This window comes from Lampetra planeri, chromosome 47, assembly GCF_965212315.1.
Source record: "Lampetra planeri chromosome 47, kcLamPlan1.2.h2, whole genome shotgun sequence".
In the NCBI taxonomy this organism is placed as follows: Eukaryota; Metazoa; Chordata; class Hyperoartia; order Petromyzontiformes; family Petromyzontidae; genus Lampetra; species Lampetra planeri.
This window is the reverse complement of record NC_136153.1, coordinates 1,561,893-1,588,646: the sequence shown is the minus strand read 5'-3', so window position 1 is coordinate 1,588,646 and position 26,754 is coordinate 1,561,893. Positions and strand designations below refer to the sequence as shown.

General features: G+C 54.0%; 1 protein-coding gene across 1 annotated transcript in view; it reads right to left on the bottom strand.

Moving 5' to 3' along the window:
- Window positions 1-341: 341 nt before the first annotated feature.
- LOC144733437 (uncharacterized) overlaps window positions 342-26,754 on the bottom strand; it is a 39,715-nt gene continuing 13,302 nt past the window's right edge. Inside the window, exons 2-12 of the mRNA XM_078615346.1 lie at window positions 23,566-23,761; window positions 21,086-21,240; window positions 18,717-18,839; window positions 17,452-17,565; window positions 16,123-16,236; window positions 14,962-15,075; window positions 13,878-13,991; window positions 12,877-12,990; window positions 2,323-2,436; window positions 1,307-1,414; window positions 342-613 (exon numbers count right to left, since the gene is read on the bottom strand). Of these exons, the coding sequence (XP_078471472.1) occupies window positions 342-613; window positions 1,307-1,414; window positions 2,323-2,436; window positions 12,877-12,990; window positions 13,878-13,991; window positions 14,962-15,075; window positions 16,123-16,236; window positions 17,452-17,565; window positions 18,717-18,839; window positions 21,086-21,240; window positions 23,566-23,761 (1,538 nt within the window). The remainder of the gene's footprint in view (window positions 614-1,306; window positions 1,415-2,322; window positions 2,437-12,876; window positions 12,991-13,877; window positions 13,992-14,961; window positions 15,076-16,122; window positions 16,237-17,451; window positions 17,566-18,716; window positions 18,840-21,085; window positions 21,241-23,565; window positions 23,762-26,754) is intronic.

Below are 26,754 nucleotides of genomic sequence, written 5' to 3'. Positions count from 1 at the left end.
TACGATTGTAATTTGATTCGCACTACGAATAACCTTCCGCTCGAAAACTACGTCCAGCATCTTCAGCAAAAAGCCAGGAATTCCACAATAACCGTGTCTCAAAAATAGGGCGTTAATTTACGAATCATAATATCGACCGCGGAAAGCCTAACGTTACTAAATCACAAATTCGCGAAATCGACAATCCCTTATGCCCACGACCATTTAAAAAGAAAAGTAGTCGCGAGACTCAGCACGGCTCCTTCCTGACTCTAGCAATGTCACAACCGCCAAATTCATTCGCTCACTTCACAGCCACCCACGACTGTTACCGCCACCGCCGCCACCGCCACCACCGCCCGCTACTTGATGAAGGCCTTCTCCCTCTGCAGGGTCTGGTAGATGCCGGGCGGGCGCAGCGGGCTGGGGTCGTCCCCGCGCGGGACGCTGCTCTCAAACTGCTCGCTGGCCTCCTTGGCGCGCAGGAACCTGGGGAGCCGGGGCCCGCCAAACCTCCTCGGCTTGGAGCGCGCCACGTTCTTAGCAGCTGCCGGCGATGGCCCCGCCGTGCCGCGCACGGTGGCCACCGTGGAGTTGCCGATAGGGTGCACCTTGGTCATTGTCCATTGCCTCGCTGTGGATGTACACAAGGGGGAGGTGGAGGGACGGAGACGTGAGGAGGAGGAGGCGTGTGCGTGTGTATGTAGCGTAGCGGTTAGCGTGCTGCGCTACAAACCCGGCGGCCCGAGTTCGATTCCAAGTGACGATTATCTGAAACGGTCGTGGGCCTCTCCTAAGTCGACTCAGCTTCAAATGAGTACCTGGTGCGGTGTGTAAACATCGCCACTGGGGTGTGGTGCTGGCCGCCCACCCCCTCGTATACCATTCTGGCCTTAATAGGTACTTGCTAACAGCACTTACCCCAACAGTCTGTTAAAGATATATGGGGGATCTTTGTATATATGTTGAACTTCTCTCGCGCTTCTTTCGCATCGTACGTAGCCAACCGCGCTAATCGGAGGTGCGGTGGAAAGGACAACAAACTAAACACAAAAAGTAGTTCTGAAGGGTGGGTGGGTCGGTGTGGGTGGGTGGGCGAGCAAGTAAATACATGAATTAGCGAGGGGAGGTTGAGTGAGTGAATGAATGGCAAGATGGGTGTGCGAGTTGACTGCGTGCGTGTGAATGTGACCGAATTGAGATAGCGAGCGATGGCGTGAGCGAACGACCGACCGGAAGGGTGAATTATTGGCAAGGGTGAATGTGTGGCTTGAGCCAGAATTGTTGCGATTGGTGGGGGGGTGACTGAGCGAGCGAGCTCACTCACCTCCCAAGTATCCGGACTTGACGAGGGAGAAGGTGAGGCCCATGATGGCGAGGCCGGAGAGGAGCGCTCCCATCACCCAGGGAGCCACCGAGCCCGATGCGTTGAGATCTGCGCGCATGGCACGCGGAGCGACACCGGATTCCCCCGGGCTCAGCTCCCCGCTCCGCTCCCTCCGTTCGCCGCCATCGTGTTCTCTGACTCGGGAACGCCTCGGCCGAGTTTGTTTGCTCAGGGGGGGGGGGGGGGGGGTACTTTTGGCGAAGTTTCTCAGGGGTGGCTTGGGAGGCGGCGGTCGCCACGTCAGTTTCAAACACAACTCTGGCTGGTTGTTGCGGTTACCGGCGAAACGTCATAGAACTGCAATTGTGAATGTAGTAGCGGGTTTACTCTCCAACACACAACCGGTGGGCTGAAGTAGTAACTAATTGGCATGTTTTGTTTACGTGACAAACCTCACTTATTGGCTGTGTCGGGTGGTGGTGGGATTAACGACGCATTCATACTCACGCGATCTAACCCTAAAGAGAAAACAAAACCTTTATTACGGATAATATTGGTCGCGAAAGCCGAGCTACTACGCGTTAAACTGAGGTGACCAGCAGCGTGATGGTTGAGTGGGTGAGTGAGTGGGTGAGTGAGTGGTTGGGTGAGTTAGTGGGTGAGCGAGTGGGTGAGAGAGTTAGTGGGTGAGCGAGTAGGTGAGCGAGTGGGTGAGTGAGTTAGTGGGTGAGCGAGTGGGTGAGTGTGGCGAAGTGACCTGTAGCGTGGTGGTTGATTACAGTGGGGTGGATGAGACACGGGTGGAGGAATCAATGAGTGGCGTTCATGGGAACAGTGACCACGTAGCAGCGATAGAAGAGTGACAAGGAGGCGACTGAATACTTAATAAGGTGTCAACATGCAGAGATGCATTGTAGGCCAAGATAACCGATGGGTGGCGATGACGATGGCGGTGATGATGGAGGTGATGGTGGCGATGATGGAGGTGATGGTGGCGATGATGTCTGGGGACTCACTGGTTTCGCAGGCTCGGCCAGAGTAGCCTTCGATGCAGACGCAGGAGTAGGAGCCGATCTGGTCGATGCAGGTGCCCCCATTCCAGCAGGGCCCCGAGTCGCACTCGTTGATCTCTGCACGCGGAGGGCAACGCAACCCACACAGGGGGACCGTGAGCATCCCACCGCGGCCCGGGGGCCCCCGGGAGCCCCGGGGCTCTGGGATCCGGGGGCCCTGGGGTCCAGGAACCAGGAGCCCTGGGGGCCGGGGGTCCTGGGGTCCCGGGGCCCTGGGGTCTAGGGTCCGATACGGCTCCGAGCACCCAACCGGCACGGTTCACGTCCCGTGTTCAAATCCGCCGGATTCCGTCCGCCCTAATCGATCCGAGTTCTCAAGCACTGCACCTGCGCACCGGCCGATCTCAGCTTGATCCTCAGCCACGGCGAACCACAATTCGTCAGGATGGGTACCGACACATCCACAGCTAACTCAGCTGCTCACGGTGCCCCGCAGAGATTAGTAATAGGCTCCATCCTGTTCTCTGCCTATTTGGCCCAACTTGGAGCTGCATTGCAACACCAAGGGCTCAGCTGCCACTGTTACGCAGATGACGCCCAGATCTACCTACGGTTGGGATTGGATGGTTTCATGATTAGCACAGTCAATGTATCATGTCAAAAGCCTGGGTGTCTCGGAACGTCCTTGAAATGAATGATGATAAAACACAGCTAATTTTCATCGGTACACCCCGACAGGTATCCAATTCAATCCCTCTTCACTTGGTTATTGATAGTTGGAACGTTTATCAAACACGTGAGATCAACACTCTTCTCGATCAAACTTCATCCTTTCATTCTCACGTAGACAGAACGGCGAGAAACTCTTGTGTCCACCTAACAAACGTACCCTGGCTCTGTCACATCTTCATCAGTGCACCCACTGAAGGACCGACAATTTGTCTTCTCCCACATTGACTACCGCAATTGCCCTGCTTCATGGAACCCCGAGCAAGCGCCTTAAACAGGCTGCAGTTTGTTCAGAATGCGGCCGCCAGGGTGCAAACTGGTGCACGACCCTTTGCGAATCACACCACAACACCTGTGCTCCCGTCTCTTCGCTGGCCCCCTGTCCGTACCCCGCATTGATTTGAAGATTCTCTTGCCGGTATTGAAGGCCTTCAGATAAACTTGCTCCTCCCTACATGCATGACCTCCTTCAGCCACGTGTCTATTACATCGAGATCATTAAGATCCTCACATTGTGCATTGCTCACTGTGCCTAGGCTTCACACGTGGGGTTGACGGTGATTTTGCGCATCTTCTGTCCTTGATCGATGGTAAACTATTTTCGGCCTTGCCATGCGTAGTGCCCTGAGAACAAATTGTCTTCGGGGCGCTTAATAAATTAAAATTATTTCTCTCTCGATGGAGACATGAAGAATTCCAGATGCGAATGGCGGACAGCTAATATCGCGTAGAACAAGTTCTCGAATAACACAGGAATACTGGATATATATTTCCACGTTCCCGTGGCAAGTGCCAGTTCATCCACAACAATTCAACGGATTACTTTCATCCTTTCATCTAGCCACCCAGCCATTGAGATTATAAAGCCGATTTATCCGTACGGTTGCCGAACGAATACATTGTTCTAAGGTCGCAACTCGTTACACACAAAGTGCTTGCCACAAAATGAACCACAAAACCTTGCTCATCTCGTCAAGGAGCGTAAATTACCGCGCATACTCCGGTCATCCTCGCAGGAACAGCGGCTTTTGGCTCGTTCATCGAACACAGGCAGCGGGTCATCGCATCGCGCGGCGCTTTCAGGTGCGCTTTGGCGGCCGTCTGGAACGCTCTTCCTTCCGATATGCGGAAGCCACTGGGACGATGCACTTTAAAATCATCCCCATTGAAAATTCATTTCTTCAGAACTTTTTTTTCCGATTAGTTTGTTGCACCCCCCACCCCCGCCACCTTCGATTAGCGCTGGTGGCCACGCACAACGCGAAAGAAGTTCGACAAACATTGCGCAGTAACCTCCATCGGCATCCGAGCCACGAACGTCAACACAAGCACAGCGAGTGCAGGAGTAAGACCACCAACGACAACGAGCAGCAGTAGCCACAGCGCAGGGGGGGAACTTACCCTCTTCGACCGTCGGCGCTGCTGTGGGCTCAGGCTCTGCTTATAGACGATTCGGAGGGGGCCAAATTCCCCCAACGGTTCCATGCGACGGGGGGGACACGGCGAGCCGGGGACACGACCAGGGCAAGGCGTTAGCGTGCGGCGGGGAACCGCGGCTCGCCCGCTTCCCCTCACAGCGGGGCCCAGGCAGCAGGAGGGGGGGGGGGCCGCTTTGGCCAAGCGTCTAGCGAGCAAGCAGCGGCTGCGTGCCGGCGAGTGAGGCGCGCGGGTCCACGGAGGCCGTGGGACGCTCTCACACGGCCGCCGGATCGCTCGCTCACCTCTTGTGCTGCTGCTGCTGGTGGTGGGGGTGGTGAGACCCATAGCCCTCACCGGAGTCTACACGGCCTAGCGGCTCGACTGCTGCAACTCCTCCACTGCAGCCTTCATGACGCATCCCTCACCACCCCACTTCCCTGACCACCACATCCCTCACCTCCCCACTTGCCTCACCTCACCACTTCCCTCACTTCTCCACTTCCGTCACCTACAAACTCGAGATCCAGAACGCGACAGGCAGACTGCTCACCTGGTGATCTCACAACGGAGACCGCATCGCTCCGATACTTAAATCCCTGCACGAGCTCCAAACCACTCCCGAATCAATGTAAAGATCGCACTCACCTACCTCTCCCCTCTCACTCTCCTCCACACACTCTCCTACCTCTCCCCCCTCTCCACGCACTCACCTACCTCTCCCCTGTGATCTCACACTACTCCCCTCCACGCACTCTCTACTCCCCTCCAACAACATCTTTCTGTAGAAGGCTCCCAAGCCACTCGTGCTGTCAACTCCCCTGCTCTAGGCTGAGGTCCAGCACTGCGGCCTGTGACTGAGACAGCGCCTCTCGCTCTCTCTAGAACAGCGATGGTGCCCCGCTGTGCCGTTGCGCTGATATGTAAACCCAAGCGGCTCTTGTTCACTTGCTTTGCGAGGCCCCTGCTGCCTGTAGGATTGCTTCCAGAGTGACGTGGCGGTCAACTCGAGACACAACTTCCTGCAGCGGCACTACTGGGGCAACAATTGGCGATTCGTGTGTTTTTGTTCAACTAGCCGAGATGGCGGGCAGGATTGAACAATTTGAATGAATTGGTCACCAGGTATTCGATTCTCAAATCAGTTGCCGTTTTCTTGCCTCCAGCGGCATCCAAGGTGCTCCAACATGACGCGTGGGGATTGTACATCACGCAACTCGTGCCCAACGTCCAATGTGTGCGTCATGGTTATCGGCGTAAGGCACTACCACTAGAGTACAAAGTATGCATATCCATAAGAATAATAGTTCTATATTAGTGTGCCCTATATGTATATAGCCCTACAAGCAGGTTGCAGGAATGCAGGGTACAATGGGGATAAATGCAAGGCGGCGAGATGGATGTGGCTGGGTGCGGAACTGCGCTCCGGAAACCTTTCCGGCTTCGATTAAGCATTTTCCTGAGCATAATAATAAAAATAATTAATCGTTGGCTGCAGATTGACGAACGCCGAGCGAGCGAGCGTGCACACGAGCGAGCGCGTGTTAGTGAGCGCGTGTTAGCGAGCGCGTGTTAGCGAGCGCGTTAGCGAGCGAGCGCGTGTTAGCGAGCGCGTGTGCACACGAGCAAGCACGTGTTAGCGAGCACGTGTTAGCGAGCGAGCGCGTGTGCACACGAGCGAGCACGTGTTAGCGAGCACGTGTTAGCGAGCGAGCGCGTGTTAGCGAGCGAGCACGTGTTAGCGAGCGAGCGCGTGTTAGCGAGCGAGCGTGCACACGAGCGAGCACGTGTTAGCGAGCGAGTGCGCGAGCTACGAGGTGCGCCAGGAAAGCGCCGTCGTCGTCCACGATGACTCGGAGGCTGCAAGTCGCGACACCCCCTCGCAGCACTGCAACGAGGGCTCGCCGGCTCGGCAAAACGTCAGAGAGAGCCGAAGCGAATCCCAGCTCAAAACGAGCATCGAGGCATCGTTGCACGCACCCCATTGACGGCTCTGCAGGGCCAGCGGTGGGAATTCCAAATTGCTACGACGGGGGTGAGTTTACCCACAAGATATGACGTGTTGGAACACAAAAGAACGTTTTTTTATTAATAAAATTGGTCGCGAAAGCCAACGTGTTAAAATGAGTGTGGGTCACAATAAAGGTTTTTGGGTTAGATCGCGTTATTTTTAAATGTGTCGCAACCCTCCATCACCCGACACGGCCAATCAGCAAAAAATGTGTCACGTTGACAAAAGACAAATATTTCACTGAGCGTGGTTATTTTCCAATTATAATTTTTTCTGTAAGCGTCACACGACAAATCGACGATCATCTCAGACGAGACGCTCATTGAAAGCGAATCTTCGAGTACTCGGTGACGCTTTCCTGGCAAGCCCAAAAAGAAATCTGAAATGTATTTGAATCAAATTACATGAGTTCTTGTGATTTCGTTTTTTTTTATTTCACAGCGTTCAGTTTGTGGGGTGGGCTTCCCAGGAGCGGAGTGGCTGTACAGCAAGTAGGCTCAGGGAGACAGCGAAGGATGGTTGACGAAGCAGCTCGCTGGCCAACAAGCGCGCGTGGAAGTCGCTGCGGTGTTCATTGTTTTAAAAGGAAGAGCACAATCCAAAACAACAAAAACAATAACCAGCCACCGTTTGACTTCAGAAAGAGGAAGAGCACGAATTAGAGAACACACACACACACAAGATGAATGCCACCATCCCATGCCGTTAATAGAAGTGTGGCAATTAGCAGGAAGGGACGATCGGACAATAGCCAATAGTCTGTGCATCAGCGTTGAGGCTGTGGGTGAGTGTTGGGGCTGTGGGTGAGCGTTGAGGCTGTGGGTGAGTGTTGGGGCTGTGGGTCAGTGTTGGGGTTGTGGGTTAGCGTTGAGGCTTTGGGTCAGTGTTGAGGCTGTGGGTGAGTGTTGGGGCTGTGGGTCAGTGTTGAGGTTGTGGGTGAGTGCTGGGGCTGTGGGTCAGTGTTGAGGTTGTGGGTGAGTGTTGGGGCTGTGGGTTAGCGTTGAGGCTGTGGGTGAGTGTTGGGGCTGTGGGTCAGTGTTGGGGCTGTGGGTCAGTGTTGAGGCTGTGGGTCAGTGTTGAGGCTGTGGGTGAGTGTTGGGGCTGTGGGTCAGTGTTGAGGCTGTGGGTGAGTGTTGGGGCTGTGGGTGAGCGTTGAGGCTGTGGGTGAGTGTTGGGGCTGTGGGTCAGTGTTGAGGTTGTGGGTGAGTGTTGGGGCTGTGGGTCAGTGTTGAGGCTGTGGGTGAGTGTTGGGGCTGTGGGTGAGCGTTGAGGCTGTGGGTGAGCGTTGGGGCTGTGGGTCAGTGTTGAGGCTGTGGGTGAGTGTTGGGGCTGTGGGTCAGTGTTGAGGTTGTGGGTGAGTGTTGGGTCTGTGGGTTAGCGTTGAGGCTGTGGGTGAGTGTTGGGGCTGTGGGTCAGTGTTGAGGCTGTGGGTGAGTGTTGGGGCTGTGGGTCAGTGTTGAGGCTGTGGGTGAGTGTTGGGGCTGTGGGTGAGTGTTGGGGCTGTGGGTCAGTGTTGGGGCTGTGGGTCAGTGTTGGGGCTGTGGGTGAGTGTTGGGACTGTGGGTCAGTGTTGAGGCTGTGGGTGAGTGTTGGGGCTGTGGTTCAGTGTTGAGGCTGTGGGTGAGTGTTGGGGCTGTGGGTCAGTGTTGAGGCTGTGGGTGAGTGTTGGGGCTGTGGGTCAGTGTTGAGTCTGTGGGTCAGTGTTGAGTCTGTGGGTCAGTGTTGAGTCTGTGGGTCAGTGTTGAGTCTGTGGGTCAGTGTTGAGGCTGTGGGTCAGTGTTGAGTCTGTGGGTCAGTGTTGAGGCTGTGGGTCAGTGTTGAGTCTGTGGGTCAGTGTTGGGGCTGTGGGTCAGTGTTGAGTCTGTGGGTCAGTGTTGAGGCTGTGTGTCAGTGTTGAGGCTGTGGGTCAGTGTTGAGGCTGTGGGTCAGTGTTGAGGCTGTGGGTCAGTGTTGAGACTGTGGGTCAGTGTTGAGGCTGTGGGTCAGTGTTGAGTCTGTGGGTCAGTGTTGAGACTGTGGGTCAGTGTTGAGTCTGTGGGTCAGTGTTGAGTCTGTGGGTCAGTGTTGAGTCTGTGTGTCAGTGTTGAGTCTGTGGGTCAGTGTTGAGTCTGTGGGTCAGTGTTGAGTCTGTGTGTCAGTGTTGAGTCTATGGGTCAGTGTTGAGGCTGTGGGTCAGCGTTGAGGCTGTGGGTCAGTGTTGAGACTGTGGGTGAGTGTTGAGTCTATGGGTCAGTGTTGAGGCTGTGGGTCAGCGTTGAGGCTGTGGGTGAGTGTTGATGCTGTGTGTCAGTGTTGAGTCTATGGGTCAGTGTTGATGCTGTGGGTGAGTGTTGAGGCTGTGGGTCAGCGTTGAGGCTGTGGGTCAGTGTTGATGCTGTGGGTGAGTGTTGAGTCTGTGTGTCAGTGTTGATGCTGTGGGTGAGTGTTGAGGCTGTGGGTGAGTGTTGGGGCTGTGGTTCAGTGTTGAGGCTGTGGGTGAGTGTTGGGGCTGTGGGTCAGTGTTGAGGCTGTGGGTGAGTGTTGGGGCTGTGGGTCAGTGTTGAGTCTGTGGGTCAGTGTTGAGTCTGTGGGTCAGTGTTGAGTCTGTGGGTCAGTGTTGAGTCTGTGGGTCAGTGTTGAGGCTGTAGGTGAGTGTTGGGGCTGTGGGTGAGCGTTGAGGCTGTGGGTGAGTGTTGAGGCTGTGGGTGAGTGTTGAGTCTGTGGGTCAGTGTTGAGTCTGTGGGTCAGTGTTGAGTCTGTGGGTCAGTGTTGAGGCTGTGGGTCAGTGTTGAGTCTGTGGGTCAGTGTTGAGGCTGTGGGTCAGTGTTGAGTCTGTGGGTCAGTGTTGGGGCTGTGGGTCAGTGTTGAGTCTGTGGGTCAGTGTTGAGGCTGTGTGTCAGTGTTGAGGCTGTGGGTCAGTGTTGAGGCTGTGGGTCAGTGTTGAGGCTGTGGGTCAGTGTTGAGACTGTGGGTCAGTGTTGAGGCTGTGGGTCAGTGTTGAGTCTGTGGGTCAGTGTTGAGACTGTGGGTCAGTGTTGAGTCTGTGGGTCAGTGTTGAGTCTGTGGGTCAGTGTTGAGTCTGTGTGTCAGTGTTGAGTCTGTGGGTCAGTGTTGAGTCTGTGGGTCAGTGTTGAGTCTGTGTGTCAGTGTTGAGTCTATGGGTCAGTGTTGAGGCTGTGGGTCAGCGTTGAGGCTGTGGGTCAGTGTTGAGACTGTGGGTGAGTGTTGAGTCTATGGGTCAGTGTTGAGGCTGTGGGTCAGCGTTGAGGCTGTGGGTGAGTGTTGATGCTGTGTGTCAGTGTTGAGTCTATGGGTCAGTGTTGATGCTGTGGGTGAGTGTTGAGGCTGTGGGTCAGCGTTGAGGCTGTGGGTCAGTGTTGATGCTGTGGGTGAGTGTTGAGTCTGTGTGTCAGTGTTGATGCTGTGGGTGAGTGTTGAGGCTGTGGGTGAGTGTTGAGTCTGTGTGTCAGTGTTGAGGCTGTGGGTGAGCGTTGAGGCTGTGGGTCAGTGTTGATGCTGTGGGTGAGTGTTGAGGCTGTGGGTGAGTGTTGGGGCTGTGGGTCAGTGTTGATGCTGTGGGTCAGTGTTGGGGCTGTGGGTGAGCGTTGATGCTGTTGGTCAGTGTTGATGCTGTGGGTCAGTGTTGAGGCTGTGGGTCAGTGTTGAGTCTGTGGGTCAGTGTTGAGTCTGTGGGTCAGTGTTGAGGCTGTGGGTCAGTGTTGAGTCTGTGTGTCAGTGTTGAGTCTGTGTGTCAGTGTTGGGGCTGTGGGTCAGTGTTGGGGCTGTGGGTCAGTGTTGGGGCTGTGGGTCAGTGTTGGGGCTGTGGGTCAGTGTTGGGGCTGTGGGTCAGTGTTGGGGCTGTGGGTCAGTGTTGGGGCTGTGGGTCAGTGTTGGGGCTGTGGGTCAGTGTTGGGGCTGTGGGTCAGTGTTGGCGCTGTGGGTCAGTGTTGATGCTGTGGGTGAGTGTTGATGCTGTGGGTGAGTGTTGGGGCTGTGGGTGAGTGTTGGGGCTGTGGGTCAGTGTTGATGCTGTGGGTGAGTGTTGGGGCTGTGGGTGAGTGTTGGGGCTGTGGGTCAGTGTTGAGGCTGTGGGTGAGTGTTGGGGCTGTGGGTCAGTGTTGAGTCTGTGGGTCAGTGTTGGGGCTGTGGGTCAGTGTTGAGTCTGTGGGTCAGTGTTGAGGCTGTGTGTCAGTGTTGAGGCTGTGGGTCAGTGTTGAGGCTGTGGGTCAGTGTTGAGGCTGTGGGTCAGTGTTGAGACTGTGGGTCAGTGTTGAGGCTGTGGGTCAGTGTTGAGTCTGTGGGTCAGTGTTGAGACTGTGGGTCAGTGTTGAGTCTGTGTGTCAGTGTTGAGTCTGTGTGTCAGTGTTGGGGCTGTGGGTCAGTGTTGGGGCTGTGGGTCAGTGTTGGGGCTGTGGGTCAGTGTTGGGGCTGTGGGTCAGTGTTGGGGCTGTGGGTCAGTGTTGGGGCTGTGGGTCAGTGTTGGCGCTGTGGGTCAGTGTTGATGCTGTGGGTGAGTGTTGGGGCTGTGGGTCAGTGTTGGGGCTGTGGGTGAGTGTTGGGGCTGTGGGTCAGTGTTGATGCTGTGGGTGAGTGTTGGGGCTGTGGGTGAGTGTTGGGGCTGTGGGTCAGTGTTGAGGCTGTGGGTGAGTGTTGGGGCTGTGGGTCAGTGTTGAGTCTGTGGGTCAGTGTTGGAGCTGTGGGTCAGTGTTGAGTCTGTGGGTCAGTGTTGAGGCTGTGTGTCAGTGTTGAGGCTGTGGGTCAGTGTTGAGGCTGTGGGTCAGTGTTGAGGCTGTGGGTCAGTGTTGAGACTGTGGGTCAGTGTTGAGGCTGTGGGTCAGTGTTGAGTCTGTGGGTCAGTGTTGAGACTGTGGGTCAGTGTTGAGTCTGTGTATCAGTGTTGAGTCTGTGGGTCAGTGTTGAGTCTGTGGGTCAGTGTTGAGTCTGTGTGTCAGTGTTGAGTCTATGGGTCAGTGTTGAGGCTGTGGGTCAGCGTTGAGGCTGTGGGTCAGTGTTGAGACTGTGGGTGAGTGTTGAGTCTATGGGTCAGTGTTGAGGCTGTGGGTCAGCGTTGAGGCTGTGGGTGAGTGTTGATGCTGTGTGTCAGTGTTGAGTCTATGGGTCAGTGTTGATGCTGTGGGTGAGTGTTGAGGCTGTGGGTCAGCGTTGAGGCTGTGGGTCAGTGTTGATGCTGTGGGTGAGTGTTGAGTCTGTGTGTCAGTGTTGATGCTGTGGGTGAGTGTTGAGGCTGTGGGTGAGTGTTGAGTCTGTGTGTCAGTGTTGAGGCTGTGGGTGAGCGTTGAGGCTGTGGGTCAGTGTTGATGCTGTGGGTGAGTGTTGAGGCTGTGGGTGAGTGTTGGGGCTGTGGGTCAGTGTTGATGCTGTGGGTCAGTGTTGGGGCTGTGGGTGAGCGTTGATGCTGTTGGTCAGTGTTGATGCTGTGGGTCAGTGTTGAGGCTGTGGGTCAGCGTTGAGGCTGTGGGTGAGTGTTGGGGCTGTGGGTCAGTGTTGAGGCTGTGGGTCAGTGTTGAGTCTGTGGGTCAGTGTTGAGTCTGTGGGTCAGTGTTGAGACTGTGGGTCAGTGTTGAGACTGTGGGTCAGTGTTGAGTCTGTGTGTCAGTGTTGAGTCTGTGTGTCAGTGTTGGGGCTGTGGGTCAGTGTTGGGGCTGTGGGTCAGTGTTGGGGCTGTGGGTCAGTGTTGGGGCTGTGGGTCAGTGTTGGGGCTGTGGGTCAGTGTTGGGGCTGTGGGTCAGTGTTGGCGCTGTGGGTCAGTGTTGATGCTGTGGGTGAGTGTTGGGGCTGTGGGTCAGTGTTGGGGCTGTGGGTGAGTGTTGGGGCTGTGGGTCAGTGTTGATGCTGTGGGTGAGTGTTGGGGCTGTGGGTGAGTGTTGGGGCTGTGGGTCAGTGTTGAGGCTGTGGGTGAGTGTTGGGGCTGTGGGTCAGTGTTGATGCTGTGGGTGAGTGTTGAGGCTGTGGGTGAGTGTTGGGGCTGTGGGTCAGTGTTGAGGCTGTGGGTGAGTGTTGGGGCTGTGGGTCAGTGTTGAGGCTGTGGGTCAGTGTTGAGGCTGTGGGTGAGTGTTGGGGCTGTGGGTCAGTGTTGGGGCTGTGGGTGAGTGTTGGGGCTGTGGGTCAGTGTTGATGCTGTGGGTGAGTGTTGGGGCTGTGGGTGAGTGTTGGGGCTGTGGGTCAGTGTTGAGGTTGTGGGTGAGTGTTGGGGCTGTGGGTCAGTGTTGATGCTGTGGGTGAGTGTTGAGGCTGTGGGTGAGTGTTGGGGCTGTGGGTCAGTGTTGAGGCTGTGGGTGAGTGTTGGGGCTGTGGGTCAGTGTTGAGGCTGTAGGTCAGTGTTGAGGCTGTGGGTGAGTGTTGGGGCTGTGGGGTTCAGATTGTGTCCGTTTGCAATGTGCCGTCGTCTGTTCGCGTCTCACCGATCTCACAATTGGTCCCGGCGTATCCGGCGGGGCAGCGGCAGGAGTACTCGTTGGTGCTGTCCACGCAGCGGCCCCCGTTCCGGCACGGGCTCGAGGCGCACTCATCGACATCTGTGGAAGAGAAGCACCGCACAGCGGCCGTCCGCCGGGTTACAAGTGGGGACAACAGGCCACGTCTCCCCCTCCCCCCTCCTCCCCCTCCCTCCCTCCCTCCCTCCCCCTCCCTCCCTCCCCCTCCCTCCCCCTCCCTCCCCCCTCCTCCTCCCTCCCTCCCCCTCCTCCTCAACCTTATCCCTGCCACGTGCGCTGCTCAGCTCCGCCATGGTCTGCTACCACGAAATCTCTCCGTGCCGTCAGCCACTTCCTTGCAGAGCACAATCAGACAGACTATCCATCTTGCCTTGACTCTGCGAGACATGTGTAAAACAGAGCTTCATAGCTCATCGGATTTCTCCAGAGTTAATACAAGTTTCTGGTTCTGCTCCTCCTCATTTTCCCCATGGCACCAGCTGCCAATAACTCACCCACACACTCATAATCTCACTCATCCAACTCACTTATTAACTAATTCACTCATGCACTAACACAGTCAATCACTCAATGGCACACACAGGCACTTACCTAGATAACTCACTCATCCTATCACCACCAAACCAACTAATTTACCCACAAACGCACGTATCCACCTACTAACACACTCACCAACTCACTCATCCATCACCCCAACTCACTCATGCACTTACGTACTCACCTACTCGATCACCCACTCAATAACCAACTCTCTCACCCACAAACTCATTCAATTACCCACCCGCCCACTCACTTACCAACTCACACACCCAATCACCCACCAACTGACTCATTACCCATTCATTCACACACTTACCAACTCACGCACCCACCTACCCACAAACAAACTCAACTACCTACTCACTCATCCACTCCCTTCCTTACCTACTTACCCACTCACTCGCCCCATCGCCCATCGACCCACTCACCTGTCTCACAATGATCTCCCAGAAATCCGGGCAAGCATTCGCACCTCCAGCGATTGGCCTCGTTCAAGCAGCGCCCTCCGTTGTAGCACGGACTTGACGCACATTCATCAATATCTGAAACACACACGCACACACACACACAAGCTACTAGACACACGCCTTAAATGTTATCACTTCAAAGTTAAACAAATACAAAATTAATCGAAAAATTTCAATGAGCATGGGGTTGTTGCTCATTGGCATACGTAGACCTTGATCAAGTGGTGAGAATTCCACATTCCACTGGCAGGGGTCAGTGTCTTGTTTGGACAGCCACTGTTGACTTGCCATGAAGTGCTACTCACTTTTTTAAGTTTAAGTAGAAATAAAAATAAGAAGAACGGAGTGCCGGCCAAGGGAGGGAATTCATCCCGGATGACGTTCCCAGGGGGAGATGGAGCGATGAAATCATCAGATCACGTGCAGGAGCCAGGTGGAGTGTTACATTACAGGATCACGAGAGGAGCCGGCTACCTGGTTGGAGGCCTTCATCCAGCAGAGGATTGACCATGGCTACTGCTGCTGATGATGATGCTCTATTGCTACTGTTGCCGCTGCTGTTGCTGATGATGCTACTGCTGATGATGATGCTGCTACTGCTGCTGCTGATGATGCTGCTGCTATTGATACTGTTGCCGCTGCTGTTGCTAATGATGCTGCTACGTAGCTCTTTGTCAGAAGCGACCCTCGACATCGCAAATGATCGCTCAACGAAGTGGGCTCGTCATCACGGGGACAATTTATAAAGAGTGATAAAAAAAATAACAATATTGGAAAATATTGCGTAAAATAACAATAATAGAATGTAATAACATAAAATAATACGATAATAAAGAGTTAATGACAAAAATATTCAAGCAATAAAATAATAAGCAATTATAATAGGATAATTAAAAAAAAATATTAAAACATTATAAAAGAAAACCAAATTCGATCATTGAGAGCCGTGGCAGGGCAAGCGAGACGTGGCCCCACCCCTGCCACCCCCAGCCCCCCCAGTCCCCCCCCCCCTCGCCAGGCACATCTCACGACGGCGCCCACTCGCCTATCTCACAGTCCACTCCGGAGAATCCGAGGAGGCACGCGCAGGAGTAGGAGGCCACGGCATCGGTGCAGCGCGCTCCGTTCTGGCACGGCCTCGAAGCGCACTCGTCGATGTCTGTGAAGGGCGCAAGACACAAAGACACGCAAAAATAAAGATCCCCCGCATAGCCTGTGCAGACTGCTGGGGCAAGCGCTGTTGGAGAGCGGCACCTATGAAGGCCGGCACGGCACACGAAAGGGGTGCGTGGCCAACGTCACGCCCGGCCGCCTTTGTCTCCCCAGTGGCGATGTTTTTACACACCGAACCAGGTACTCATTTGAGGCCGAGTCGACCTAGTGGAGGCCCAGGACCCGGTTCAGATAATCGTCAATGGAGTTGGCCGTGAGCGGGAATCGAATTCGGGTCGCCGGGTTCGTAGCGCGGCCCGCTGACCGCTACACCAACGCTCCCCACACACGCGCGCATACACGCGAACACGCGCATGCGTAAGTGACGACACAATAACAGTAATGATGATGGTGTCGATACCGTGGTAGATTTACATACGGCGGGGACGGCGTTTACGTAAATTGCAACTCACAAACACACCGCACTACCGCGCTGGTCTCGTCAAGGAGCATAAACCATCACCGCGTGAACTCCGGGCGTCATCCTCGCAGCAGCAGTAGCAGCAGCAGATTGTAGCCGGCCATCGAAACAAAGACGGCGGTCACCGCATCGCAGCGCTTTCGGATGCGCTTCTGCGGCCCGTCTGGAACGCTTCTTCCTTCAGATATTAGCAAGCCGCTGGAGCCGTGCACTCTTAAGTCACCATCGAGATTTAAAACTCACTTCCTAAGAACCGCTTTTAGTGTTTAGTTTGTTGTCCTTCCCCCGCGCCTCCCGTGAGCACGGCTGGCCACGTGCGGTGCGAGAGAAGCTCAGCGTGCACAGATACACCGGGCCACGAGTTTGCTCGTCCGGAAGCAACGGCGCCGAAACCGCTCGCGCTCGCCCCCTCCACAGGTAAGCCGCTCGAAGGCATTCCATCGCCGCGAGCAGCGCGGTCAATCCGCTGCTGGGAACGCTGCCGGTATGCCGACGATCGGCCTGGTGCGCCGACGAGGTGCCGTGGACGAGGCGTGCGGCGTGCGCCGTGGACGTGCCGTCCGAGCGGCTCACCCGTCTCGCAGTTGGTGCCCGCGTAGCCGGGGAGGCACTCGCAGGCGTAGGCGTTGACGTTGTTGTCGCAGCGAGCGCCGTTACGGCACGGGCTGGAGGCGCACTCATCCACGTCTGCGGAGTGGACAAAGACAACGATCCCCCGTGTAGCCTTCGCAGACTGTCGGGGCAAGTGCTGTTAGCGAGCAGCACCTGTGAAGGCCGGCACTGTGGTACACGAGGGGGTGGGTGGCCAGCACCACGTACGGCCGACTTTGTCTCCCCAGTGGCGATGTTTACACACCGCACAAGGTACTCATTTAAGGCTGAGTCGACCTAGAGGAGGCCAAGAACCGGTTCAAATATTCGCCACTGATATTCGTCATGAGCGGGAATCGAACTCGGATCGCCGGTTTCGTGGTGCAGTGCGCTAACTACAATGCTGCTGCTCCTCCACCATAAGTTACATCACTATTACCACCATGACTATCACCACCACTATCACCAACATCACCAGCATCACCACCATCACCTCCATCTCAATCACTATCACCACCATCACCAGCATCACCACCATCACCACCATCTCAATCACTATCACCACCATCACTATCACCACTATCATTACCAGCACCACCACCGTAAAAATGTAACACATTGGAGTAAACAAACCGCACCTCCGCTATGTACGGTGTGAAAAAAGTTGAATGTACATACATAAATGAATGAAGACTTGAACAGCATTTTATGGAGAATGTGTTAGCAAGGTAATCTGTCTCGTTACTCATTAGCAGAGGTCTTACACGTAACCTGATGTAATTGCACATGTAACTGGCATAGCGATTTATTCTGATTGACGATGATAATGAGATTGATGATGATCATGTTGGTGCCGATCGCTACGACGTGATCAACCGACGTTCATTTCGCCACTACTTCGACCGCTGATGACAGCGGTGATTTCACTGCTGCTCATGGTGACTCTGCTGCTACTGTCACCACTGCTTTTGCTACTGCTGCTGATGATGATGATGATAATTCTATGGCTGCTGCTGCTGATGATGAGAAGAATGATTCTGCTGCTGATGACTGATGATTCTGCTACGTTTGCTGCTGCTGCTGCTATCAACAATAATTATGACATTTTGCCAGGTAAGGCCCACCGAGCCACACAGCTCGTTCTCAGAAGCCACCTGGCCACACGTGGCAGCTCAACAAAGTGGATCGTCCTCGCGTGGACACTGATCGCTGCAGTGCTCTGAAAGCGCGTGGAGGGGAAACCCGGAGGATGCCACCACTACCTCGACCCCCCCAGATCTCCCCGCCGCCCCCCATGCCCTCTCCCCGTACCAGTCTCGCAGTTGGTCCCAATGAACCCCGGCACGCACACGCAGTCGTACGAGTTGATGCCATCCTCACACGTGCCGCCGTTCTGACAGGGGCGTGAGCTGCAGTCGTCCAGGTCTGGCGTGGAGAGAACATGGGGGGAGACACGGAGCTGAGTGCTGGTAGTGATGGTGATAGTGATGGTGATATTGATGGTGATAGTGATGGTGATAGTGATGGTGATGTTCGTGGTAGTGATGGTGATGTTAGTGATGGTCATAGTGATGGTGATGTTGGTGGTAGTGATGGTGATGTTGATGGTAGTGATGGTTATAGTGATGGTTATAGTGATGGTGATGTTGGTGATGTTGGTGATAGTGATGGTGATAGTGATGAAGATATTGATGGTGATGTTGGCGGTAGTGATGGTGATAGTGATGAAGATATTGATGGTGATGTTGGTGGTAGTGAGGGTGATGTTGGTGGTAGTGATGGTTATAGTGATGGTGATGTTGGTGATGTTGGTGATGTTGGTGATAGTGATGGTGATAGTGATGAAGATATTGATGGTGATGTTGGCGGTAGTGATGGTGATGTTGGTGGTAGTGAGGGTGATAGTGATGGTGATATTAGTGATGGTCATGTTGGTGATAGTGATGTTGGTGTTGGTGAGCGTGATAGTGATGGCGATGTTGGTGGTAGTGATGTTAGTGACGGTGATGTTGGTGGCAGTGATGGTAATAGTGATGGTGATGTTGGTGATAGTGATGGTGATAGTGATGTTGGTGATAGTGATGGTGATAGTCAGGGTGATAGTGATGGCAGTGATAGTCATGGTGGTGATGGAGATGTTGATGATAGTGATGGTGGTGGTGATGATAGTGATGGTGGTGAGAGTGACAGTGATGGTGGTGATGGTGGTGATGGTGGTGGTGATGGTGGTGGTGATGGTAGTGATGGTGGTGATGATAGTGGTGATGGTGGTGATGGTGATGCAGGCGATGGAGACGTTGACGATAATGACGGTGGTGATGATAGTGATGGTGATGGCGGTGTCAGTAAAAGTAACGACGAGAGTGATAGTAATGATGGTGATGGTGATAGTAATGATGGTGGTGATGGTGGTGATGATAGTGGTGATGATAGTGATGGCGGTGTCAGTAAAATTAACGACGAGAGTGATAGTAATGATGGTGATGGTGGTGATGATAGTGATGATAGTGGTGATGGTGGTGATGGTGGTGATGGTGGTGATGGTGATGATGGCGATGTGTGTTGCAGGCACTGACTGATTTCACAGTTGAGGCCCTGCGTGCCCTCCACGCACGTGCAGATGTAGCGCGCGATTCGGTTGCTGCATTGGCCGCCGAACTGGCACGGGTTTGAGTTGCATGGCGGGTTCGCTAGGAACACTGGCGGAGAGGCCACATCACCGTCGACATCACCGTCGACATCACCATCCACATCATCATCCACATCACCATCCACATCACCATCGACATCACCATCGACATTACCGTCGACATCACCATCAACATCACCATCATCACCGTCATTCGCAGCAGCAGCAGCAACAGCAACAGCAGCAGTCTCAGCGTCACGTGACAAGCCACTTCGTTGGGCAATAATTTGTGATGCCAGGTCATTTCTGAAAGAGAGCTCCTACATAGCAGCTCAGCGGGGCCTTACCTGGCAAAATGAATAACAAATGTTTAGTTGAGCAAAACATGTACGTGGTTTAGTCTTAGTTAGTGATCACGATTTAGAGCAGCAGGAGGTGTTGGTGCTGATGGGGCGTGGTGGTGTTGAGGACGTGTGCATGTGGGTCGTGCTGGCAGTGCTGCTAGGGGGCCGTCCATAAATGACGTCATGCGATTTTGGACGATTATTGACCCCCCCCCTCCGTCACACGGCGTCACAAAAAGTCAGACCCCCACCTCAAATATGACGTCACAAAGCTCTGCCCCCCCCCAAAAAATATAAAACATGCTTTAAATCGCTTTAAAATATTGTCATTGTAGTGCGTATTTAATGTGCCGCAGCACTCTGATGTTGTAGGAGAAAACATTTATATTTATTTATTAAAGTTGCGCATTTTGATGTGACGTCAGATTTCTCAAACCCCGTCCCCCCCCCTCGTCACACATCGTCACAAATGTCTGACCCCCCCCCCCAGGTACGTGACGTCATGACGAATATCAGTGGCGAATATTTGAACCGGTCCTGGGCCTCCTCTAGGTCGACTCAGCAGCAAATGAGTGCCTAGTGCGGTGTGTAAACATCGCCACTGGGGAGACAAAGGCGGTCGGGCGTGGTTGCTGGCCACCCACCCCATCGTGTGCCACAGTGCCGGCCTTCATAGCCGCTCGCTAACAGCACTTGCCCCTACAGTCTGTTGAGGTCATACGGGCGATATTTGTCTCCGTGTATATGTTTGAACTTCTTTCGCACCGTACGTAGCCAACCATGCTAATCCCAGATGCAACTCGGGCCGCTGGGTTTGATTTGCTGTCCTTTCTCCGCACGTCCCATGAGCACGGTTGGCTAAGTACGGTGTGAAAGAAGTTCAACATGCACACAGGCAGACGTTTGGGTGATGTGAGACGAGGAGTAAAGTGAGTGGCGCCGTGCCGCCTTCATAGGTGGTCGCAAACAGCACTTGCCCCAACAGCCTACTGATAGGCTACGCAGGTGATCTTTGTCTTTGTTTCAATGCTGTAGTGAGAGACGTGTGTACGTGTGTGCATGTGAACATCTTCGCCGGTTAGAAACATTTAGGCTGACGTGCCTACGATCAATCCTGGGTTTAACCAGGCTGGATTGTGTGAAGAGCTCACAAATCCTTGAAAGATCTGGACAAAGTCCCATCGGTGAGCTCCTCTGGCAGGCAAGGCTGCGTTGGCTGGGTCATGTAGCCCACATGCCAAGTCACCGCATGCCCAAACAGCTTTTGTTCGGCCGGATCGAGGGGGCTAAACGGGCGTGGCACGGGCTAGAGAAGAGATGGAGTGACGTGGTACAGGAGGATGTGGAGCTGAGTGGACTTGCCGATGACCGGTACCAGCGGTTTCAAGATCAGCCTCTGTGGAGGAGGCTCGTGAAGGACGCTACTGGGCAGTTGGAGGCAGTCGTCCTCCAACAACAACGGAGGGCGGAGGAGCGACACTCACAACAACGAGCGGAGCGCCGGCTGGCTAAAGCACAGCAAGTTGGCACAGTAGGGGGCACAGGTGGTGCATCAGCCAGTCATCTCGGTCATCTCGGTCAGTCGACCCGTGGCACCTGGGTCTGCCCCGTGACTTCCTGCCAGCGGGCGTTCGACACTTCACGTGGCCTCAAGGTGCACATGGCCTGGCACAAGCGTCGTGGTGACGTCACCACCACTTAGTGGCGAATGGCGGTTGTTGTTGTGTTGTTGTGTGCGTGTGTGCCCAGTGCGGTCGACTCAAATGAGTACACGGCGCCGTGTGTTCAACACCGCCGCTCGGGAGACAAAGGCGGCAGGGCGTGGTGCTGGCCACCCAGCCACCTCGTCGTGTGCCACAGTGCCGGCCTTCAGAGGTGCTCGTAGCTCACGGCACTTGTCCCCCAAGAGTCTGTGACGGGCTACGCGTGGGGGGGGGGGCCTGTGGTCTTCGTGGGCAGGGTGTGCGCGTACCCTCATACTGCGCGGCCCACCCCGCGCCCGTGACGGAGTCGTCGCTGGTGAAGGTGAGCGTGGTGCGGCCCCGTCCCGTCACGGGGTTGTACCGCGAGAGGTCATTGCCGCACATCAGCTGGGACGTGTTTGTGCCCTCCATGCGCACCTCCAGCCTGCACGCACACACACACGCAGCACACACACACACGCAGCACACACACACACGCAGCACACACCAGAGGTGGGACAAAGTCATTGTTATGCAAGTCACAAGTAAGTCTCAAGTCTTTGCTCTAGAGTCCCGAGTCAAGTCGAGTCAAAGATGAGGCAAGTCCAAGTCGAGTCTGAAGTCATCAAAATCATGACTCGAGTCTGACTCGAGTCCAAGTCGCATGACTCGAGTCCACACCTCTGGCACACACACACACGCAGCACACACACACGCAGCACACACACACGCAGCAAACACACGCAGCACACACACGCGCAGCACACACACACACACGCAGCACACACACACACGCAGCACACACACGCAGCACACACACACGCAGCAAACACACGCAGCACACACACGCGCAGCACACACACACACACGCAGCACACACACACACGCAGCACACACACACACGCAGCACACACACACGAAGCACACACACACACGCAGCACACACACACACGCAGCACACACACACACGCAGCACACACACACACACGCAGCACACACACACGCAGCACACACACACACGCAGCACACACACACGCAGCACACACACACACACGCAGCACACACACACGCAGCACACACACACGCAGCACACACACACGCAGCACACACACACGCAGCACACACACACGCAGCACACACACACGCAGCACACACACACGCAGCACACACACACACACGCAGCACACACACACGCAGCACACACACACACACGCAGCACACACACACGCAGCACACACACACACGCAGCACACACACACGCAGCACACACACGCAGCACACACACACACGCAGCACACACACGCAGCACACACACACACACGCAGCACACACACACGCAGCACACACACACGAAGCACACACACACACGCAGCACACACACACGCAGCACACACACACACGCAGCACACACACACACGCAGCACACACACACGCAGCACACACACATGCAGCACACACACACACGCAGCACACACACACGCAGCACACACACACACGCAGCACACACACACGCAGCACACACACACGCAGCACACACACACGCAGCACACACACACGCAGCACACACACACACGCAGCACACACACACGCAGCACACACACACGCAGCACACACACACGCAGCACACACACACACACGCAGCACACACACACGCAGCACACACACAAACACACGCAGCACACACACACGCAGCACACACACACGCAGCACACACACACACGCAGCACACACACACAAGCAGCACACACACACACACGCAGCACACACACACGCAGCACACACACACGCAGCACACACGCAGCACACACACACGCAGCACACACACACACGCAGCACACACACACGCAGCACACACACACACGCAGCACACACGGAGCACACACGCGCAGCACACACACACAGCACATACACACACGCAGCACACACACACAGCGCCCGGGCAGGCGTATCTATAGTTAACGGTGGCGAGATGTTAACTACCTCGCCTGGTATACAGAAGGTCGTGGGTTCGATCCCGACCCTGAAAACACGCGTTTAGAGTATTTGGCTGTGATACATTTCCACGTGATAAGCCACTGCGTTGAGTTATCATTTGTGCCTGGGTCACTTCTAAAAAAGAGCTACAAAGCTCAGAGGGCCTTACCTGGTGGAATACAAAATAATAGAAGTTAAAACTTGCGTGGCACAGTGGTAACACTTGTGGCTCACAGCAACAGGAGCCTCGGTTCGACTCCAGTCCGGGGAGACTTTTGCGTGCAGTGGTGTGTGTGTTCTCTCTCTCTCTCCGCGGGTTTCGTCTGTCATCTCCGAGTTAAGTTCCACAACCAGAAAGACCCCATCCAATGTAACCGATATCGGACAAAACATCCCAACGGCGAAAAGTCACCCGGGGAAAATAAATGTTTTGTACAACTGCGGGATCTCATACGGCGGCGACCTTTTGCCGCGCGCCCCACGAAGGTCGGCCAAACATTCCAACAACACAGGACCTCAGAGCTTGGGCAATCATCGGCAATGGCGGTTTGTGGCGGCCGCCCTTCCCGCGCTAACCGTCTGCCGTTTTTTTCACCCGCGCCTCCGAATCAGGGAAAAGCTGTGCGTGGTGACAGCGGCGGCGTTGTCGTCATCGTCGTCGTCATCGTCGTCGTCGTCATCATCGTCGTCATCGTCGTCATCGTCGTCGTCGTCATCATCGTCATCATCGTCGTCGTCATCGTCGCCGTCGTCATTGTCATCGTCGTCACGAACGTGCGAGCGACGTTACTCGTACCTGTCAAAGATGCACTGCGGGTGCGGCTCCACGTCCACCATGGTGAGCGTCACGCGCACGCGGTCCGCGTCCGTCACCGGGATGAGCCACTCGCAGTTGGCGTTGTTGGGGTACACGTCGGGCCGCCCCACCGACTCGATCTCCCCCGTCAGCTCGTCCAGGGTGTTCCCGCACGGCGCCTGCGCCACTGCGCCCTCTACAGAGACAACAACAATACAGGGGCTCCTCTACTTATGAACAGTCGACTTACGGATTTTCAGAGATACGAACAAATCTGTCTGTACGTCCAGTTGTCATAAGTTCAAACTCTGTGCAACAGATGGCAGCGGTGGTATCTACAACTGCAGAACGTGAAGAACCAGTGGCATCTACAACAGCGGAACATGAAGAACCAGTGGCATCTACAACTGCAGAATGTGAAGAACCAGTGGCATCTACATCTGCAAAACGTGAAGAACCAGTGGCATCTACATCTGCAGAACATGAAGAACCAGTGGCATCTACATCTCTAGAACATGAAGAACCAGTGGCATCTACATCTGCAGAACGTGAAGAACCAGTGGCATCTACATCTCCAGAACGTGAAGAACCAGTAGCATCTACATCTGCAGAACGTGAATAACCAGTGGCATCTACATCTGCAGAACGTGAATAACCAGTGGCATCTACATCTGCAGAACGTGAATAACCAGTGGCATCTACATCTGCAGAACGTGTAGAACCAGTGGCATCTACATCTGCAGAACGTGAAGAACCAGTGGCATCTACATCTGCAGAACGTGAAGAACCAGTGACATCTACATCTCTAGAACGTGAAGAACCAGTGGCATCTACATCTGCAGAACGTGAAGAACCAGTGGCATCTACATCTGCAGAACGTGAAGAACCAGTGTCATCTACATCTGCAGAACGTGAAGAACCAGTGGCATCTACATCTGCAGAACGTGAAGAACCAGTGGCATCTACATCTGCAGAACATGAAGAACCAGTGGCATCTACATCTCTAGAACATGAAGAACCAGTGGCATCTACATCTCCAGAACGTGAAGAACCAGTGGCATCTACATCTGCAGAACGTGAAGAACCAGTGACATCTACATCTGCAGAACGTGAAGAACCAGTGGCATCTACATCTGCAGAACGTGAAGAACCAGTGGCATCTACATCTCCAGAACATGAAGAATCAGTGGCATCTACATCTGCAAACGTGAAGAACCAGTGGCATTTACACCTCTAGAACATGAAGAACCAGTGACATCTACATCTCCAGAACGTGAAGAACCAGAGGCATCTCCATCTGCAGAACGTGAAGAACCAGTGTCATCTACATCTGCAGAACGTGAAGAACTAGTGGCATCTACATCTGCAGAACGTGAAGAACCAGTGGCATCTACATCTGCAGAACATGAAGAACCAGTGGCATCTACATCTCTAGAACATGAAGAACCAGTGGCATCTACATCTGCAGAACGTGAAGAACCAGTGACATCTACATCTGCAGAACGTGAAGAACCAGTGACATCTACATCTCTAGAACGTGAAGAACCAGTGACATCTACATCTCCAGAACGTGAAGAACCAGAGGCAGCTCCATCTGCAGAACGTGAAGAACCAGTGTCATCTACATCTGCAGAACGTGAAGAACCAGTGGCATCTACATCTGCAGAACGTGAAGAACCAGTGGCATCTACATCTGCAGAACATGAAGAACCAGTGGCATCTACATCTCTAGAACATGAAGAACCAGTGGCATCTACATCTGCAGAACGTGAAGAACCAGTGACATCTACATCTGCAGAACGTGAAGAACCAGTGGCATCTACATCTGCAGAACGTGAAGAACCAGTGGCATCTACATCTGCAAAACGTGAAAAACCAGTGACATCTACATCTCTAGAACGTGAAGAACCAGTGGCATCTACATCTGCATAACGTGAAGAACCAGTGGCATCTACATCTGCAGAACGTGAAGAACCAGTGGCATCTCCATCTGCAGAGCGTGAAGAACCAGTGACATCTACATCTCTAGAACGTGAAGAACCAGTGGCATCTACATCTGCAGAGCGTGAAGAACCAGTGACATCTACATCTCTAGAACGTGAAGAACCAGTGGCATCTACATCTGCAGAACGTGAAGAACCAGTGGCATCTACATCTGCAGAACGTGAAGAACCAGTGGCATCTACATCTGCAGAACGTGAAGAACCAGTGGCATCTACATCTGCAGAACGTGAAGAACCAGTGGCATCTACATCTGCAGAGCGTGAAGAACCAGTGACATCTACATCTCTAGAACGTGAAGAACCAGTGGCATCTACATCTGCAGAACGTGAAGAACCAGTGGCATCTACATCTGCAGAACGTGAAGAACCAGTGGCATCTACATCTGCAGAACGTGAAGAACCAGTGTCATCTACATCTGCAGAACGTGAAGAACCAGTGGCATCTACATCTGCAGAACGTGAAGAACCAGTGACATCTACATCTCTAGAATGTGAAGAACCAGTGGCATCTACATCTGCAGAACGTGAAGAACCAGTAGCATCTACATCTGCAGAACGTGAAGAACCAGTGTCATCTACATCTGCAGAACGTGAAGAACCAGTGGCATCTACATCTGCAGAGCGTGAAGAACCAGTGACATCTACATCTCTAGAACGTGAAGAACCAGTGGCATCTACATCTGCAGAGCGTGAAGAACCAGTGACATCTACATCTCTAGAACGTGAAGAACCAGTGGCATCTACATCTGCAGAACGTGAAGAACCAGTGGCATCTACATCTGCAGAACGTGAAGAACCAGTGGCATCTACATCTGCAGAACGTGAAGAACCAGTGGCATCTACATCTGCAGAACGTGAAGAACCAGTGGCATCTACATCTGCAGAGCGTGAAGAACCAGTGACATCTACATATCTAGAACGTGAAGAACCAGTGGCATCTACATCTGCAGAACGTGAAGAACCAGTGGCATCTACATCTGCAGAACGTGAAGAACCAGTGGCATCTACATCTGCAGAACGTGAAGAACCAGTGGCATCTACATCTGCAGAACGTGAAGAACCAGTGGCATCTACATCTCCAGAACGTGAAGAACCAGTGGCATCTACATCTGCAGAACGTGAAGAACCAGTGACATCTACATCTCTAGAATGTGAAGAACCAGTGGCATCTACATCTGCAGAACGT